At 35.3% G+C, this 12901-nt stretch overlaps 1 protein-coding gene across 4 annotated transcripts in view; it reads left to right on the top strand.

Annotated features, from left to right (window-relative positions):
• Window positions 1-12901, top strand: part of DLG1 (discs, large homolog 1 (Drosophila)) — a 277439-nt gene that overhangs the window by 13140 nt on the left and 251398 nt on the right. For all 4 annotated transcript variants that reach the window (XM_012641549.1, XM_012641542.1, XM_012641557.1 and 1 more), the window contains exon 4: window positions 2642-2808. In XM_012641549.1, the coding sequence (XP_012497003.1) occupies window positions 2642-2808 (167 nt within the window). The remainder of the gene's footprint in view (window positions 1-2641; window positions 2809-12901) is intronic.

The raw sequence follows: 12901 nt of genomic DNA, 5'->3' as shown, positions 1-12901 counted from the left end.
GAGAAAAAAATTTTCATCATCTATCAAAGAAATGGTTAATTTAATTTTCAAATTTTTGTACATGTTTAATTAGAGAAATTTAAAATAAATACATGCTTAAACTTCTGTAGCACCTTAAGCTATAGCCATCACATTTTTTAAAAACCTACCTTTTCAGGTTTTTTAATCGGAAAACCTGAGGTGTTATATAATTTTCCCCCCAATTTTCTCCACTCCCAAAGACATTATTGTTGTGTTATATCTCACTTTTTAATGCTTTTATTCCTCTTCCAAAACTTATTCACTCCATTAGTAATCATTGACTATCTAAAGTGTTAAACTCATTAATTCTTTATTTTCACAAAGTTCTTTTGAGAATAACATGGATTGTTAGGTTTTGGGCTGTTAAATGGATCTTTAGGAATTATGAGAGATTGGTATGATACTAGGATTTACCGTGTTTGTTTTTGTCTTCCATTTGACTTCTATTTGGGTGGTAGCCTCTGTTTTACTTAGGCTAGATACCTTATAGAACTCAATGTTATAATCCCCAGTTTAGAACAATATAAAGACTAAGTGAAAAGTATTATTTTGAATCCTAGAATGGCATTTTGTAGAAATACTCGTCACAGTGATAGTTAACCCTTTTTTGGCTAAATCTTTATGTAAGCTGTAAGTGGTAAAATTCTCTTCTGACATATAAAATGTATATTAACTATAAAGCCCAAGGACTGCTGATAACATGGAAAATATAAAATACAGATACTTTGGACTCACAAGAAAAGCTCAGTCTGTACATACATTTTTTCCAGAGGGTGCCCTTTTTGATTAGATGCTCCTTTGAAAAATCTTAGCCAACGTAACCGAAGGAATTGTAATGGGGAATAAGTTTCTGAAGAAATGTTACTATGTTGTTCATCACTATAGTCTTGGAGCACCCTAAAGATGAAGAAGTGTATAAACTATGGAATGTTTAGAATGTCAAGATGGAATATTGGTCAGGATTAAAGATGATGTATACAGTATGTATTTTTTAGGGAAAGTGATAATTGTGACATACTATCATATCAAAGACTTCACCACACTGCACATGTATTACCAGAAATATTTCAGTACTTTTATTTTAGTTAGCCAAGTATGGTAATTAATCTCTTTTTAAGTTGGGAATTTTCTGGTAATATGTTACCCTGACCTCAATAAGAAATGAAAATATCTTTAAATAACTAAATAGATATTATAAAACCCATATATTAAATCCCATGGACTTTACTAATTTAAGATCTCCCCTAGACTCCCACTCAGCTTATTTTTTGATTGTGATAAAATTTGCCATTTTGACTATTTTTATGTGCACAGTTCCCTCACATTAAGTGCATTCATATTGTTGTGCAGCCATCATCAGTCTCCATCTCCAGAACTTTTTCATCATCCCAAACTGAAACTCTACCCATTAAGCAGTAATTCCCCTTTCCTTCCTTCCTCCAGCTCCTAGTGACCACTGTTCTACTCTGTCTTTATGAATTTGACTATTCTAGGTGCTTTGTATAAGTGGAATTATACAGTATTTGTCCTCTTGTGTCTGGCTTATTTCATTTATCATAATGTCTTCAAGTTTTAGTCATCCATGTTGTAGAATGTATCAAAATTTCATTCCTTTTTTAAGGTTAAATAATAGTCCATGATTTATATGCCATATTTTGTTTAAAGGAGACACTAATGCATTCAAGATAATGAGAAACAAGAAGTGTAAGTTATTCTGTCCAAATGTTATTCATGATTATTGTGAATGATTCTATACAGGATAATGCCTACCTTTGTGCTAAATAACGATTTCTCTTCCCTTGAAAAAAATCAATCCAAAGTTATACCAATAGGTGAATAAAGAACTAAGAGTGGTGAATCTAAGCATTATATAACTGTTGCTCAGAAGCTCTGAATAAATCAGTGTTCATATCCTAAATTCATATAATTCCAGCCGGTAGCAAATTATCCTGTGCTATTATAAGTAAATTTATGGTTCCTTTTGTTTTATCATGACTTTGTTTCTAAAATAATATAAAATGTTTAACTTCCTGCTTTTATGGACTCGGACTGGATGCTATCTAAAAGCCCTTCTAGTTCTTTGATTTTATTTTAACTTTTTTTTTTTTTTTTAATGTTTTGTTTTGGTTAGAAGGGCAGTTAAAACCACTTATAAGGGGTTTGCATTCCTGGTCTGGATTTTGGTGGTAAAGATATAGAATATCAGTAATAACTCATATGGGCAGAATTCACAATAATGATATTAACTATCATCTATTAGGACCCTAGGCACTTAATATATTATGCTCACTCCTTGTAACAATTCACTGTGGGTAAGAGGCAAGTTACCAGAGGTTAAGTACTTTGTCTATATGTGTAGTTAATTGGTGTTGGAGTTGGAATTTGAATCCAGCACTGACTTTGAAATGTAAAAAGCCTGTGAATTTTAAACTGTGCCTTGTAGGTTCTGATATGATTGTGGCGAAATGAACAAATATTCACTATTTACATTATAAGATTGACTTATTTTACTAATCCAGAGTAAAAATTTTGCTTTTGAATTATGTTGTTGTAGCATTACATAGTTTATTTAGAAAATAAAAATACTGTTGAATTTTTCTTTTCCTTTCTTCACCTCTAGATATTCAAGAATTTTATGAAGTGACCTTACTGGATAATCCAAAATGTATAGATCGTTCAAAGCAATCTGAACCAATTCAGTCTGTGAATACTTGGGAAATTTCCAGCCTTCCAAGCACTACTGTGACTTCAGAAACACTGCCAAGCAGCCTTAGCCCTAGTGTAGAGGTAAGGTAAAAAATTTTTTCTGAAGATGTTTTTCAGTGGTCAATTTATTTGGGTTACTAAGTTTTTTCATTTTATTAAAACGATATTTTATGCCTGTAATCCTAGCACTTTGGGAGGCTGAGGTGGGAGGATCACTTGAGGCTAGGAGCCTAAGCATATAGCAGGACCCCATCTCTACAAAAAACAAAAAAAATTAGCTGGGTATGGTAGTGCACGCCATTAGTCTAGCTACTCAGGAGGCTGAGGTAGGAGGATTGCGTAAGCCTAGGAGTTTGAGGTTGCAGTGAACTATGATGCCACTGTACTCTAGCCCCCAGCAATGGAGTGAGACCCTGTCTCAAAAAACAAAAAATGATATTTTATAAAAATGGATATTTTGTGAAAAATATAATTTATAGTGGAGTAAAGAGAATGGGGTTAAAAATATTTTTGAAAAGAAAAGCTTACAATCTCCATCGCCCTTGTGTGAAAATGCTGTGAAAGGTTTGAGGTTTGAAATACTCACTTTAAACTACTAAAAAGTACTTTGCCTGATAGACATCAGTGAGGCTCCATGTATGTGATAATTAAAATGGAAATTGTATTTTGAAAAGATGATTTTGGCCTGGTATTCTTTCCTAGAGATAGAATATAATTTTGTGGTTCTGGGTTGTTTAGTTACCTTTTTGTCCCAAGTATTCTCTATTTATTGGCTTGAAAGAGTGCATTAACTACTAACTAGAGACTGATCAGTAAACCTGAAGGTCAACATTGTTTTCTACATTTTTCTGTAGTTAAAACTGTCTGTCTCTTTGAGTATATATAACTATCTTAGTAATATTCTTTTTTGTTGTGCTATACTGTTGCCAGTAGAGTTGGATACGGCATTACAGAGATATGAAGTATTCTATAATGAGGATTTGCCTGAGAAACATTAATCATTTGAAAATGATTGTCTGTCTGAATTTGAATCTAGTCCCTTCTTGTTAGTATTAGTGCCTGAAAAACTGAATCAACTTCTCTTTGGTGAGTTATAAGTGAGGGAAAGGTAGTGATGGGCAGCAACTAGATAGCACTTTGGTAATGAAGCAGAAAATTTCTCATTTATCTCTTTTATATTAAATAACATAGAACTAGAGAATTTTAGAGCAGGAGGAATCAAAGCACATCTGATCCCCTCCTCTTCATTTTAAAAATGAGGAAACTGAGATCCAGAAGAAAATGACTTGACCTAGCTTATTGAGTTGGTTTGGGCAAGTTTACCTTTGGATTTTCAACCTCTTAACACCCAATTCACAGTCCTCTTTATTAATCCTGGTATGACCTTATATGTTTCTCTTTGATTAGAGATTCTAGTGTTTATTATGTATGTGCCCTTATTTTCTTTTTTTTTTTATCACTTTCTCTAGGATAATTTCCATTTCCATCCTTTTCTTTAGTCGATATATCACTTGCTCTTATGATAGTTCATTTCCATGGTCTATTTCAAATGGATTTTTTAAGTGTCTGTAATTAGTTATTGCTATGATTCGACTGTGTCCCCTCTAAAATTCAGGTGTTGCCAACGTGATGTTAAGAGGTGGGGCCTTTCAGAGGTGATTAGGCCCTGAGAGCTTCTTCCTTAATGGGATTAAGGCCCATATAAAAGAGGCTTCATGAAGTTTATCATTTTAGCTTTCCCTTCTACCTTGTGACATGTTGAGGATACATAATTTGATTCCATATTTTGGCTACTGTGAATAGTGCTACAAATAAACAGGGGAGTGCAGATATCTCTTCTATTTATTGATTTTCTTTCTTTTGCATGTATATAAATCCAGTAGTGGAATTGCTGTTTTTAGTTTTTTGAGGACCCTCCGTACTGTTCTCCATGGTGGCTGTACTAATACAAATTCCTACCAATGGCATGGGAAGGTTCCCCATTTTCCGCATCCTTGCCAGCATTCATTATTGCCTTTTTGATGAAAGCCATTTTAACTGGAGTGAAATGATATCTCGTTGTAGTTTTGATTTGCATTTCTCTAATGTTTAGTGATGTTGAGCGTTTTTCATATACCTGTTGGCCATTTGTATGTCTTCTTATGAGAAATGTCTATTGAGATCATTTGCCCAATTTTAAGTCAAAGTATTTGTTGCTTTTAAGTTGTTTGTGTTCCTTTTACATTCTGGTTATGAATCCCTTGTCAGATGGGGAGTTTGCAAATATTTTCTCCTGTTCTTTGGGTTGTCTCTTTACTTTGTTGATTGTTTCCTTGGTGGAAGCTTTTTAGCTTGATATAAGCCCATTTGTCTTTTTGCTTTGGTTGCCTATGCTTTTGAGGTCTTATACAAAAAAATCTTTTCCCAGACCAATGTCCTGGAACATTTCCCAAAAGTTTTCTTCTAGTACTCTCATAGTATCAGGTCTTAGATTTAAGTCTTCAATTCATTTTTATTTAATTTTTGTGTGAGAGATATGGGGTCTATTTTCATTTTTCTGCATGTGGTTATCCAGTTTTCCCAGCACCATTTATTGAAGAGACTGTCCTTTCCCCAGTGAATGTTCTTGGCGCCTTTGCCAAAGATGAGTTGGCTATAACTATGTGGATTTATATCTGGATTCTCCATTCTGTTTCATTGGTCTGTGTGTCTGTTTTTCTGTCAGTACCATGCTGATTTGGCTAATATAGCTTTGTAGTAAATTTTGAAGTCAGGTAGTGTGATGCCTTCAGCTTTGTTCTTTTTGCTCAAGATTGTTTTGGCTATTTGGGTCTTTTGTAGTTCCATATACATTTTGGGATTTTTTTTTTTTTTTTTTCTATTTCAGTGAAGAATGTCATTGGGTCTTTGTGTTTTATGTTGTTTGTTTTTTTTTTTTTTTGAGACAGAGTCTTGCTCTTTTGCCCAGGCTAGAGTGCCATGGCGTCAGCCTAGCTCACAGCAACCTCAAACTTCAGTGATCCTCCTGCCTCAGCCTCCCAGGTAGCTGGGACTACCGGTGTACCACTGTGCCCAGCTAATTTTTTTTTCCTATCCAGCTAATTTTTTTTATTTTTAATAAAGACTTGGTCTCACTCTTGCTCAGGCTGGTGTCATTTACAGGCCCCACTTTTCAGCCCTTCAGAATTCATCTTAGGGGTAAGGGAATTATCTGATCGAGTGGTGTTGGGAGATACCTTCTTTCCTTTTCTCTTTGACCATGCTTTAAAATAATCCATCTGCTTTAAAACTGTATAGAGTTTTATGGGGTAGTAGAGTTAAAAGTATTCAGTCTACCAGGTATACTCTGAAGTCCTCTAAACATTGACTTAAAAATTTTATTGAAGTACTATATAATATTCATACATCAGGGTGCACAAATTATAAATGAATAACTTGATAAATTACTGCATTGTGAATACAGCAGGTCAAGAGAAAGAACATAGAATGACTGCTAATGTGTTCTGGAATTAGATAGTGATGATGGTTGCACAACTCTATGAATATACCAAAAACCACTGAGTTGTACACCTCAAAATTTTATGAACTTTATGGTATGTCCATTGCATCTCAGTTAAAAAAAAAGAAATATGCCAGGACTCTAGAAGTCTCTCTGGTACCCTTCCTATTCACTGCCTACCCCCTCCTCCTCAAAGGACCATCCTGATTTCTTATATCACAAATTAGTTTTGTCTCCTTTTAAACTGTATGTAAACAGAATCATACAGTATATACTGTCTTGTGTCTAGCTTTTTTCTTATATTTGTGTCTGCGTGCGTGCCTGCCTTCCTTCCTTCCTTTCTTTCTTTCCCTTCTTCTTTCCTTTCCTTTCCTCCAGGGTCTTACTCTGTCGCCTTGGCTGAGATGCAGTGGCATGATCATAGCTCACTGCAGCCTCAAACTCCAGGACTTAAATGATTCTCCTACCACCACCTCTTGAGTCACTGGGATTATAGGTGTGAGCCACCACACCTGGCTATTTGTGCATTTCGTCTATGTAGTTGAAGTTTTTTCAACAATAAATTAATAAATTATCTGGTATATTAGAAAGTAATAAGTGATATGGAAGGAAAAGGAACAGATAAAGGGGGCTTAGGAATGCCAGGTTGGGGTGGGATACTTTGCAGTTTTTAAATAGGGTATTTATTCATAGTAGGCCTCAGTGGGAAGGTGATATTTGTGTAGAATTGGAAGTTGCTGCAGCTATCTGGGGGGATAGCCAGTGCAAAGACTCTAAGGCAGGAGTGAAGCTGAAATATATGAGAAATAGTAAGATGGCCAGTATGGCAAGAGCTGAGTGAGTATAAGGGAATAAGTAGTGAGAGATGAGTTCAGTGGGCAAGGCAGTAGCAGATAAGGTAACACCATAGCAGAGTTTTTCAGCAGAAGAGTGACATTATTTGACTTAACTTTCGAAAGAGTCACTCAGGCTATTACGTTGAAAATACACTGTGAGGTAGAAGCAGGAGACCTATTAGAAGGCTATTTCAGTAGTCCAGTTAAGGATGGATATTGGCTTGATCCAAAAAAAATTAAAACAAAATGGTAGTAATGGAGGTGCTTAGTGGCTGAATTATGGATATTTTGAATATAGAGCATGAGGATTTGAGAACAGATTGGAAACAGGTTATGAGAACAAGATTGAGTCAAAGATCACTACAAGAGAGTCAAGGATCACTACAAGGCCACTTCCTGATGGAAGCCTTCCTTTACCTCTTAGATTAAGTCAGAGCCTCTGTTATAGCACTTTGTACCATTGCTTGATAATATTCATCATGGTTGTAATTAAATACCTCAGTGTATATTATTTTGTGTGTATTTTGGTTTGTACTAGACTGTAAGTTCCCTGAGATTAGGAACTGTCTGTCTTATTTGCTGAAATATGTGTAGTACTTGCAGTAGTTGCTCAGTAAATATTTTTCAAATGAAATGAGAGCAGTGATTCTTTCTAGATTGTAATTAAGTAATAGGCTAAAGGTGATTGTGTTTTTTCTAACTTATAAGAAATGTTGGAGTAAAATTAAAAGAATAGTGCAAGAAATACCCATATAGATTCGGTAATTGCTGATATTTTGTCATATTTACTTTTCTTGTATGTATGTAGTTTTTTGGGACTATTTGAAAATCACTTGCAGACATCATGCGCTTAAACTATTAAAATGTCACACATCTCCTAAGAGTAAAAATAGTCAGATATTCTCCAATGCAACTTTAGTACCATTATCACACCTATGAAAATTAACAATAATAATTTAATTTTCTCTGCAATCCGTATTCAAAATTGTCCTCAGTCTATTTTGTAGAACTTAAAAAAAAAAAAACAGGAGGTGGCCAAGATTCACATATTACATTTGATTGTTAGGTGTCTGTTTTTATCTGGGTTTTCCTCAGATGAAAACCTGAGGTGGGGGGCTTATGTGCTTTATTATGTTATTTAGAGAGTTCATTCCCAGAAAGCAGAAGTGAAGGACAGGTGAATAAGCTAAGAATAAGGAACAACTAATACAAGCATCCTTCCTGCCACTAAGTCTGAGATCGCTGGATCCTAGGTATTACTTCCCTGAGAAGTTGAGGTCTGTTTGGAAAGTATCCAGCCATGTAATATGAAAACTAGAGACATTTATTGAAGAAGATACAAAATAGAAGAAAAATTGTATATAGGACAATGACACATCAGTCCCCTTCAAAGTAGGCACCCTGGGACCTCACATGGTTCTCCTAGCATCTCTTCCACTGTTCAAAACACTCTGCAAAATCCTTTGTTGGAATCACCATCAACTGCCCTGTTGTATTTTCCTGAATCTCATCAATGTCTGAAATCTCTTCCCTTTCAAAGGTGATTTTAGTTTTGGGAAAAGCCTGAAGTTGTAGGGCACCAAATCTGGGCTGTAGGGGGGCTGAGTCACCTTGGGTGATTTGATGTTTCACCAAAATCTCTGCATGAGGTGTGATGCATGGGTGGCACATTGTCATGATCAAGCTGCCAATCAACAGTTGCCCATAGCTACAGCCATTTTTGTCACGTTGCATCTCTTAACTGACAACATCGAGGGTAGTAGTCCTTATTAATTATTTGGCCTGGGGGAGCATACTTGTGGTGGACAACACCTTCCCAATCAAAAAACACATTTAACGTGGTCTTGATCTTGTTGAGACTTTGCTGCACCTTCTTTGGACGTAGAAAATCAGGTGACTTCTGTTGGGACACTTGGGATTTTGTTTCTGAATCATAGCCGTAGACCCACGATTCATCTCTGGTTGTGACCTTCTTGAGGAAATCTTGTTCATTGGTAGTGGTTTGAAGCAAGTCATTAGCAAATGCAGCACAATGTTCCTTCTGCTCTGGTAGCAGAACCGCAGAACGCATTTTGCCATGACACGTTTTATGCCAAGATCCTACATCAAAATGTCAGACACAGTAGTTTTGGAATCCCCAGATCAGCTTTTTGTTCTCGAACTGTCAGTCTCCGATCTTTGTTGATTGCAGCCCATATATATGCAACTTTTCAGGTGTTCTGCTTGTTGCAAGCTTTCCAGAATGTGGATCACTTTCAACAGATTCTTGATCATCTTTGAAGTGTGCCACACTTTTATTTATGCTGCACTCACTGCATCGTCCCCAAAAGCCTTCTGAATCATCTGAATAGTTTTCCAGGAGGAATGTCAACTTTATGCGAAATTTGATGCGGATTCGTTGTTCTACTTGCTCAGTCATTTTTGAATGCAATGGCCACTCAGTACACATGTTCACTCAGTGGCATCTAGCACCCCACTGACTAGTACAGTGAAGTCGTCATTGTTCACGCATGTGCATTACAGTCCACTCTCCTTGGCTGCCAGGTTATATCAATGTCCTGCAAACTGTTATCATTATAGTAACAATGGCTGGATTCTTTCTGGACAGAACTAGAGTACTACATCTTAGGACTCTGTCCAAAGAAAGGGAAAGAATTTATCTGCTAGCTTCTAGTAGGCAACAGTTCCCCCATACGTCAGGGTTGTAGATTTGTAGATGCAGAGAGTAGTGGTGTCCACAGTTTTGTGGTTAACAGGAAAGTCCCAAGCGAGTGGGTGAGAGGAGGATATATGGACAGGGGGCTAAAAGCACAAGGTTTTGCTAGGGCTGCTCAGGCTGAAAGACAAGTATGAAGATCTGGGGCCAATCATTGGACTGGATTGGGAGTGTACATACCAACTCTGGTAACGGTGTCTTTAGTCTTTTGTAATCTAGTATTAATAGAATAGTCCTCTTCATTTTTTTCCGCTTTAAATGACATTAACTTTTTGAAGAAACCAGACCATATCTTATAGAATATCATGCATTCTGTATTTGTCTAATTTGTTTCCTCATGTTATTTAACTCATTCCACTAAGTTCTGTATTTCCGGTAACAGAAAGTTAGGTGTAAAGGTTGATTAGATTCATTTTTGGTAAGTAGACTTCATAGTGTTACTGTGTGTGTACTTCACATTGTATCACATCAGCAAGCACACAATATCAGGTAGTTACACTTGTGCTAAGTTTGGTTACTTAAAGGTGTGGACCTCCAGTTACTCCATTGTAAAGGTACATGTTTCTTGTTGCAGTTATGTATGTGGTAATACTTTGGCACCTTGTATTAAATGAATTTTCACCCATTGATCTTTGCTAAATCACTTATTCAGTTTCAAAATGTTGATTCCCCCCCAATTTTATCATTCCATTTGTATTTATTAGTTGGCATTCTTCTATAAAAAGTATTTTTTCCCACAAACTAGGGATGAACCTTTGTTCCTTCTAAAAAGACAGAGTAAAGTTTATATTATTTCTTTTAATGACCAGTTTTCAGAGTAGAGTTTATGTGATAATCCTCTCCAAAGGTGGCTAAGTTTTCCGCCTTTTTCTTGCTCTCTTTAAAAAGCTATCACTATGGACTGATCAATTTTTATTTATTCAGTGTTTACATTTCAGTTTTAGATACTCATATTACTTCAGATTTGACCAGGGGATCACTTAAAGGGATCCCTTTGTTTCCTTTTGGCATGTCCCAGTTAGTCTTTGAGTGTGTTCTTGCTTTCTGGCAATGTTCCCAAGTTCATTTTGAATTTTCCCTGTACCCAAACCAGAATCAGCCAGTGATGATGGCTTTTCTGTTTCTTGGGGTTGCTTTTTCTTTGAGGCATTTTCTTTGAGAGGTTAAGAAAGTGGACACGCAAGTGACACAGTCTTCCAATTTCAGCCTTTTGCTCCAGAACTTGTAAAATAAAATTTGAGAAATATTGCTGATCTAAACATATTATGGTATTAAAATATTTTAAAACCAATACAATATGTTCCTTCTTCCTTTCTTAAAAAACTTTCATGTGTTCCACAGGAATGAATTATAATAATAATCTTATTATTTTCAAATGTGTAATTTTAAAAGGCACATTCACATACATTATAATAATTTGGGATGTCACAGGAGCATGAATTCATTCTTATTGTAGCCTCCTAACATACATGAGATCAGCCAGGTTTTGTTTCTTAGTACTTGATGCTTATACTATGTTTACTTTAGAATTTAGCAAACTGTAGCTGGGATGTTGTGACTACCTAAGCTTGCAATATTACCATGTAGAAAAACTGAGATTAGAACTCAACTTTACGCTTTAAGACTGATGTTTCTATCTTACTTTGTTTAATTGGACTTGTTACTTAGACAAATGAAAATATTGCAATAAAGTTAATAAAATAAGAGAAAGAACTAATTTTAATAGAGATAGAAATGTAACTGTCAAGTTTGTTTAAAAAATAAAAAGCTTTAGAAATAGTCATGTACTGCATAATAATGTTTTGGTCAACCATGGACCACATAATACAGCAGTAGTCCTATAAGATTATACTGGTGCTGCAAAATTCCTATCACTTAGTGATGTCATAACTGTTGTAGTGTTGCAGTGCAATGTATTTCTCATGTGTTGGTGGTGATACTGGTGTAAATAAACCTATTGTGATACCAATGATATAAAAGTATATATAGCACATACAATTATATAAGTACAGTAATACTTGATAATGAACAACTGTGTTACTAGTTTATGTATTTTTTTATCATTATTTTATAGAGTGTACTCTTACTTATTTTTAAAAAAAGTTAACTGTAGAACATACTCAGGCAGGTCCTTCAGGAGGTATTCCAGAAGAAAGCATTGTTGTCATAGGAGATAACAGCATCATGTTTGTTACTGCCCTAAAGACCTTCCAGTGGGATGAGATGTGTAGGGGAAACAGTGATATCCGTGATCTTGACCCTGTGTAGGCCTAAGCTAATGGGTGTGTTTGTGTCTCTGTTTTTAACAAAAAAAGTTTAAAAAGTTAAAAAAAAAAATAGAAACTTTTAAAAATAGAAAAAAGTTTATAGAATAAGGATATAAACAAGGAAAATGTTTTTGTATAGCTGTACGGTGTGTTTGTGTTTTAAGCTGTGTTATTACATAAAAGTCAAGGTAAAAAAATTAAAAGTTTATAAAGTAAAAAAGTTATAGGAAGGTAAGATTAATTTATTACTGAAGAAAGAAATTAAAAAAAATAAATTTAGTATAGCCTAAGTATACAGTAGTTATAAAGTCTACAAAACTGTACAGCAATGTCCTAGGCCTTCACATTCACTCACCACTGACTGACCCAGAACAATTTCCAGTCCTGCAAGCTCCATTCATGGTAAGTGCTCCTATATAGGTGGACAATTTTTTCATCTTTTTTACTATATTTTTACTGTACCTTTTCTATATTTAGATATGTTTAGATACATAAATACAATTGTGTTACAGTTGCCTACAGTATTCAGTACAGTAACATGCTGTGCAGGTTTGTAGCCTAGGAGCAATAAGTATGTGTAATAGGCTATACAATCTAGGTTCATGTAAGTAGACTCTATGATGTCCACACAGTGTAATATCGCTTAACCTCCCATTTCTCAGAATGTGTCCCTGTTGTTAAGCAATGTGTGACTGGACTTAACATAAAAAAGTAAAATCCCTCCGTGAAGCAGTGGCTGCTGAAAATGGTTTGGTATAATATAGTGTGCCACTTTTTCCTATGCATATATCTGGTATTAATTTTAAGAACCCCACAAATAATCATATTATGCTAGTGTACTGTTTTTGGCTTGTGCTTTTTCATCTTTGCATTTCAG

Source organism: Propithecus coquereli, unplaced genomic scaffold (assembly GCF_000956105.1).
Source record: "Propithecus coquereli isolate 6110/MARCELLA unplaced genomic scaffold, Pcoq_1.0 Scaffold10, whole genome shotgun sequence".
Lineage (NCBI taxonomy): Eukaryota > Metazoa > Chordata > Mammalia > Primates > Indriidae > Propithecus > Propithecus coquereli.
Note: the sequence above shows the minus strand (reverse complement) of the source record. Positions and strands in the feature narration are given on the sequence as shown.